The sequence below is a fragment of the Chiloscyllium punctatum genome, chromosome X, assembly GCF_047496795.1.
Source record: "Chiloscyllium punctatum isolate Juve2018m chromosome X, sChiPun1.3, whole genome shotgun sequence".
Lineage (NCBI taxonomy): Eukaryota > Metazoa > Chordata > Chondrichthyes > Orectolobiformes > Hemiscylliidae > Chiloscyllium > Chiloscyllium punctatum.
Window position 1 is genome coordinate 26,286,998 of NC_092791.1, and position 6,835 is coordinate 26,293,832.

General features: G+C 41.6%; 1 protein-coding gene across 6 annotated transcripts in view; it reads right to left on the reverse strand.

The window, feature by feature from the left end:
* Positions 1-5,790, reverse strand: part of eif4ba (eukaryotic translation initiation factor 4Ba) — a 42,747-nt gene extending 36,957 nt beyond the window's left edge. For 4 of the 6 annotated variants that reach the window (XM_072567341.1, XM_072567340.1, XM_072567337.1 and 1 more), the window contains exon 1: positions 772-802. In XM_072567341.1, the coding sequence (XP_072423442.1) occupies positions 772-787 (16 nt within the window). In that variant the 5' untranslated portion in view covers positions 788-802. Of the gene's footprint in view, positions 1-771; positions 803-5,566; positions 5,592-5,754 lie in introns of those variants that run through there. The other 2 variants (XM_072567338.1, XM_072567339.1) reach the window with 2 other exon arrangements.
* Positions 5,791-6,835: the final 1,045 nt, after the last annotated feature.

Here is a 6,835-nt window from a genome sequence, read left to right on the forward strand (position 1 = left end):
TGGCCAGCCAGGTGAGCACTGGAACAGTGGAGTATGGATGTGAAAATGCTTGGATGAGGTTTTCAGCAAATGAAATGATGCAGGGGCAGAGATTAACAACAACATGGAACTAGAGTTGACAATCTTTGTGGTGAAGGGGATATAGGATTGAAGACTTTGTTACCATTTTTGACCTTGAACTATGTTATTCAGACAGACAATAACTAGAGAGGAAGATGAGTTTGATGTTTGAGACGACAATGGACATGTAGGTATGCCAGTGCTTAGAGGATCAAGTATGGCTCGCCCAATAGAATGGACAACCATATTGAAAAATTCACAATGATCATGGTCACAGAGACATCAAGTGACTTTGGTTACAGACTTTACCATGCTTTAGCAGAATGGAATATCTAACAGAGATATTACGCTACAAATCCACTCTATTATGTTAGTCCATTGTGCACTAAATATAAAAGGTTGAGTAAAAGCAATGAGAAAAGAATGAGTATGCTCTCTGGTGCACTGCTGTGGAAATTCCTATTGTTGAACTAAAAGTTGACTTAAATCCAGTCAAATTTCAGAAACATGAATCCATGGAGCAAAACTGATAATGGACTGTATAAAACAAGACTTACTATCATTTTGTATGTGGAGGACAATGGAAAGATTTTGCTGGAGGTCTCATTTAAGCATAATCCTGTCAGTACATAAAAGTGTAATCTATTGAACTGTCACAATAATATAAACTGTTACTAAGAGATACAACAAACATCAGTGTTTTATACCTACCACTAATTACAAGCATTCTTGGAAAAATACATTGCATAGAACTCCCTGATCCGATGTCACTGAGTTCCTATTCCATTCATCTGATAAATGGGCAGTATTCACTCATATCAATGTGGCAGAGCCTTTGAGAGATAACAGTGGAGAACTACATATGTCTACAACTAGATTAGATCCAACAGTTTTAACTTATAAAGCCAAACCAACAAAAAGTAACTGATAGCCTATTAATACAGTATTTTGGATTCCCAAAAGTAGGACTTGCTTCCTCATTTAACTTTTGAAGGTGAGCATTTACATGACGGCAGATTAAATACCAATCTAAGAGTCTCAAATGTTATGAAGTACAAAATTCTTCAATATTCAAAATGGGCTTCTACATGCTAGAATTCCAAAGAGATGACAGTTTAGAAGGTCAGAATTTGGGAACATAACTGTTCTGAACAGAGATCAATAGAATGAACTCTGTGTACACCACTGGAACTTCGTCTGTAGCATTCTGAGAAATCAATATCACTCACCCATATACATCCAGGAATGAAGTGCAAGTGAAATGTCAGTGTTGTGTCCTATGAATTACATCATTAGTTTAGAATTCTAACAAGGATTACAGCACGAAAACAGGCCAATCGTCCTAACCAGTCATCATCCACATTTCTGTTCCACACAAACAATTCCATAAATCACATTTATCCATTGTTAGCATACTAACTCTTAAACTCCTTTTCCTTCACCTACCTATTCAATACATCTCGAAATGTTGACAGTTATGGTGTTACCACAATTCTTGGAAGCGAACAACAATCTCTCAACTTTCTGACTCGTAAATTAACCTTGCATTTCCACCCTTATTCTTGAAGCAAGGACTGAAAATTTACTGCTGCTTTCTCTCATAATTGTAAACAATTATATTACCTATTAACTGTAGTTGTGCAGACATTTCATGAGTGGTGCGTCTGGAAAATGACCACGGGAATACGTGAATATTAAAAATTTGAGACTTCCATATGTTTGACCAGCAATACTTACAAAATGCCCATTGTAAATGCACCTGATAGGTTCAAAATTAAAACTAGGTGGTGTTATAAGTCATTAGTGTTTAAGAATGGCTGCTTCTTTAGATGCACTTACCAACCTGCAAGTATGTTTGTAAGACAGGATATCATCCCAAGCTGCTTCACAGGAGCAAAATCAGACAAAATTTAACACCAAGCAGAAGGAGGAGATATTAGGATAGGCCTAAAAGTTTCTTAAATGAAGAAAAGGGTACAGGCAAAGAACTCTAAGGAGGGAACCTCTAAGCTTAGGTTGGTGAAGGCATGTACATCAACAGTAGTATAAGGATGCATAAGAGAGGAGTTAGTGGAAGGCAAAGTTCTTCAAGGGAAATATATTAAGAAGCAGCCACAGCAACAGATGTGGGTTAGGAGTAGAACAATGAATTGGGTAGGGGTGGGGTGGTTGCAATGTGATTCAACTGTGAAGGAGTGAATATTTTGGCAGAGGCTGAAGGTAATGCCTTTGGTCTACTAAAGTGGAGGAAACTAATATGCATAGAACAAGCAATCGAAGACAATTGAGAAGTTGAGACAGGAAACCAGAGCACCTGGAGGAAACCCACGCAGACACAGGGAGGACGCACAAACTCCACAAAGACAGTCGCCCGAGGCAGAAATCGAACCCGGGCCCCTGGTGCTGAGAGGCAACAGTGCTAACCACTGAGCCACCCCGGTCTCACAAACCTGATTGAGGGTTTTTGAAGTAACAAAGAGGATTGATGAGAGCAGAGCAGTGGATATGATCTATATGGACTTCAATGTGACAAGGTTCCTCATGGTAGGCTGGTTAGCAAGGTTATATATACACAAAATACACGGTGAACTGGCTCAAAGGTAGAAGACCTATGGTGGTGGTGGAGGCCTGCTTTTCAGACTGGAGGCCTGTGACCAGTGGTGTGCAACAAAGATCAGTGCGAGGTACACTGCTTTTTGTCATTTATATAAACGACTTGGATAGGAACATAGGAGCTATAGTTAGTAAGTTTGCAGATGACATTAAAATTGGAGGCGTAGTGGACAGTGAATAAGGTTACCCTTACAGCACCATGGGATCTTGATCAGATGGGTCAATGGACTGAGGAGTGGTAGAAGAAATATAATTTAGATAAATGTGACGTGCTGCATTTTGAAAAGGCAAATTAAGGCAGGACTTGTACACTTAATGGTAAGGTCCTGGGGAGTGTTGCTAAACAAAGAACTTTGGAGTGCAGTTCATAGTTCCTTGAAAGCAGAGTTGCAGGCAGATAGGATAGCGAAGGCAAAATTTGGTATACGTGCCTTTATTGGTCAGTGCACTGAGTACAGGAGTTGGGAGGTCATGTTGTGGCTTTACAGGATATTGGTGAGGCCACTTTGAAGTATCGCGTGCAATTGTGGTCTCCCTCCTATAAGAAGGATGTTGTGAAACTTGAAAGGATTCAGAAAAGATTTACGAGGATGTTGCCAGAGTTAGAGGGTTTGAGCCATAGGGAGAGGTTGAATAGGGCAAGACTATTTTCCCTGGAGTGCTGGAGGCTGAGGGGGGGTTTATAGAGGTTTATAAAATCATGAGAGACAGAGTAAATGGACAAGGTATTTTCCCCGGGGTAAAAGAGCCCAAAACTAGAGGGCATAGGTTTAAGGTGAGGTGGAAAGATTTAAAAGAGATGCAAGGGCAACTTTTTCCCATGCAGAGGGTGGTGAGTGTATGGATTGAGCTGCCAGAGCAAGTGGTGAAGGCTGGTACAGTTACAACATTTGAAAGGCATCTGGGAATGGGTGTGTGAATCGGAAGGCTTTAGAGGAATATGGGCCAAATGCTGGTAAACTGGACTAGATTTACACAGGATGTTTGATCTGATTGGACTGAAGGGTCTATTTACATGCTGTATATCTCTCTCACTCTAAGGGTGAAACCTGACATTACACCTTCAATGATGTTGCTGAGGGGCAGCACGTAGCTTTTGAAATAGGTGGTGGCCAGGGACATAAGCTTAGGAGACTCCAAAGCTAACAGCGAGGTAGCAGGAAACAAAAGCAACACAGAAGCTTCTCTGGCTACAACTGAATGGCTAAGAAGAACAATGGAAACAAGAGTAGTGCATTCAATTCCATTAGTTCACACTGCCAGATAGACAATGGTTAGTTTGAATCAGAACCCCATCTACCCTCCTTGTTTGTGTGATTCTTAACACCTTACCTAACAAAAAAATATCAATTGTAGCATTGCTGTTTTCCAATTTAGATTTTCACAACCTTTTTTGTGAAGAATGCTTTCAGACTTCACTCCTGGAGAACCTAGTCCTTGTTTTGGACTCTCCCACAAGAGACAATAGTTTCTTTCTATCCACCTGATAAAGTTACTATTTATAACACATTATTTAGATCATCTTTTAATCTTCTGTCCATCTTGGCCTTATAATTTAAATAATTTTAGTCCCAACACCATTCAGGTTTGAATACATACCCATTTTCTCTACTCCCTTGTCTAACTCCTCTCCAAGCCTATCAAATACAGCAGAGATGTTGTGAAAGATGAGGAAGAACAGTCAGCAAAGTCACAGGATGCCTTTGGTTAAAGCCATTTCAATGATCTGACACAAGGCGTGATAATGGCAGATTTGGAGGAAAGAGGAGTAGTGCACAAACAGAGAAAACCCTTTGCAAGAAAGGTTGGGGTGTAAATAGTTTAGGAGCAATAGGGTCCAGAGAGTAAGAGCTGGATCTTTAACCCTCCTCCACCATTTAATTAGATGATAGCAGATTTGTACACCCAACTCCCAGCCTTGGGTGACTGCGTAAAGTTTGCATGTTCTCCCCATTTCTGTGTTGGTTTCCCCCTACGATCCAAAGACGTGCGGGTTAGGTAGATTGGCCAAGCCTGTAGTTTTCAGGGCTGGGTAGGCTAGGTGGATTAGCCACGGTAAATGTGAGGTTACAAGATATGGTGGTCTTTGAATGGTCAGTGCAGTCTCGATGGGCCGAATGGCCTCCTTCCACACTGTAGGGGTTCTATGAACATTTAAAAATAAATTAATTTGAATTTTGAAAGCAGCACATATCCCATCTTTCAAAGTTGCTGTGGGAAAATAATTCCAGTTGTGGATGAGAAAAAATCTGATTCCCCAAATGGCCTAGCTCCAATTTTAAGATGACCACTTAAATTTAGGAGTGAAAATGGGGATGGCAGAGCATGCCAGGAGAATGACAACTAAGGGGAGAGAGCACAAGGATTTTTCTACGGGAAACGGAATAACTTAGCTGGAGAGGAGACATATTTGAGCAGATTAGTAGTTGCGGAAGCATCCTGGCAAACAGGAGACCAAATTAGTCTTGATTTGATTGGAGGTAATGGGAACAGACTCCGTACATAAGATGGTGGCTCCGAATCTGGGCAGGAAAGCTGATCGGGAAGTCAGTCGGAACCGACAGGTTTGCAAACCAAACAGTGCGATTCAAGTTTCGGCCTCCACAGAATTTAGAATGTGCGGATACCATTTTCGCGAAATGGGTGATTACAAATGATGCCGCTAGGACTCGCAGAAGTTCCAACACACGCGTACGCAGCGTGACAGTTAGGACCACAGGGTAAAATACCGGTCCAAAGGGGGTGGCAGCATTTTTTGAGAAGCTAAAGTTGATTGCATATGGCCTGACCCGTCCGGTGCGCGCATGCGCACCGCGCCTGGAGCAGCCAAGTTGCAGCAGAGGCCGAAGCCCCGAGTTACCGCTCGCTCGTTCGCACACGCACCACAACGTACCGCAACCCATAAGGCAGCCGTTCGCCTCGCTTTTATTTGTCCTCGCCACGCCGCAGGCCTCCCAACCGCCCAACACGACATCCGTTCACCCCGCTTTCCAAATCAAACGAATGGAGGGGGGTAAAGCCACAAGTTGAACGCATTTCGTCCCTTTTTCCCGGCCCCGCGCGACACCCGCACCTACTCACCTGAAGACGCCATGTTGGAGAATGACCACTGACAGAACCCGGATGTCGGCGTCACGTGATGCCTAAACTTCTTGGCAGTTGGAAGGTAAATCTTGTGGTTCGCGATTGTTTAGTTTAAATAAAGCGCAGGCGGTCATTTTTTTTATTGTTCTTTTGAAAACATGCTGCAAAATGACCGTTTAATATAAGAACACTTTAGAATCTGAAAAGAATAGAAGCACACTGAGTTGTTTGTGAATAAACAAAAATTACGTCAGCATTTCCAGGTTTTTAAAATAAACTGGCTTTTCAGCACCAACAGAAAGTTAATTTTTGTTCACATTTAAGTTAGTCATTTTACGTATGAGAAATAGTCTGTCAATCTATAGATCTACGACTTAATACCAAGTTTTCCTTTGCCACAAATCCCAACTACTTAGCTTTCTTCCCATTGGTAATGCCACCCATTAACTGGTACAACCATCTCTTCCACTGTTCATTGTGAAACGTAACCAACATCCCTGAGAAGTTGAAATTTTCTTCAATTAAAAGCACTGGCAAGACTGAAACCTTGGCCTTTGTGTCCCTTCATCCTTTGAGGAGATGGGCAGGATGTTAAAAGTCTAAGAGTTATAATTAATAAGCTTTTAACTTTAAAATTAAAATTAGAGTCAAAGAGAGAAGTCAGGATACACTTCTTCACTCAAAGAAGTGTGGAACTTTCTCCCTAAAAGAATAGTGGATACAACCTCAAATCTTTTGAGTCCACGATCGATAGATCTTTGCTGTATTCCAAAAGGAAAAACCAGTAAAGCTTGCAAACATCTTGCTGTTTTTATTCCTGGTTTCTTCTATCGGCAGTAATCTGATGTGTGTAGGACGCTAACCCACCAGGCATTTTCCTTTTTCTTCCTTAATTACCACAGGACACCCCCAATATATAGAAGCATAGATGATAGGTACAGGAGGAGGCCATTCAGCCCTTTCAGCCTGTTCTGTCATTCGTCACAATTGTGGTTGATCGTCCAACTCAATTGTCTAATCCTACTTTCTCCCCATAATATTTGATTCCATTCACCTCAAGTGCTGTATCTAGCTGCCT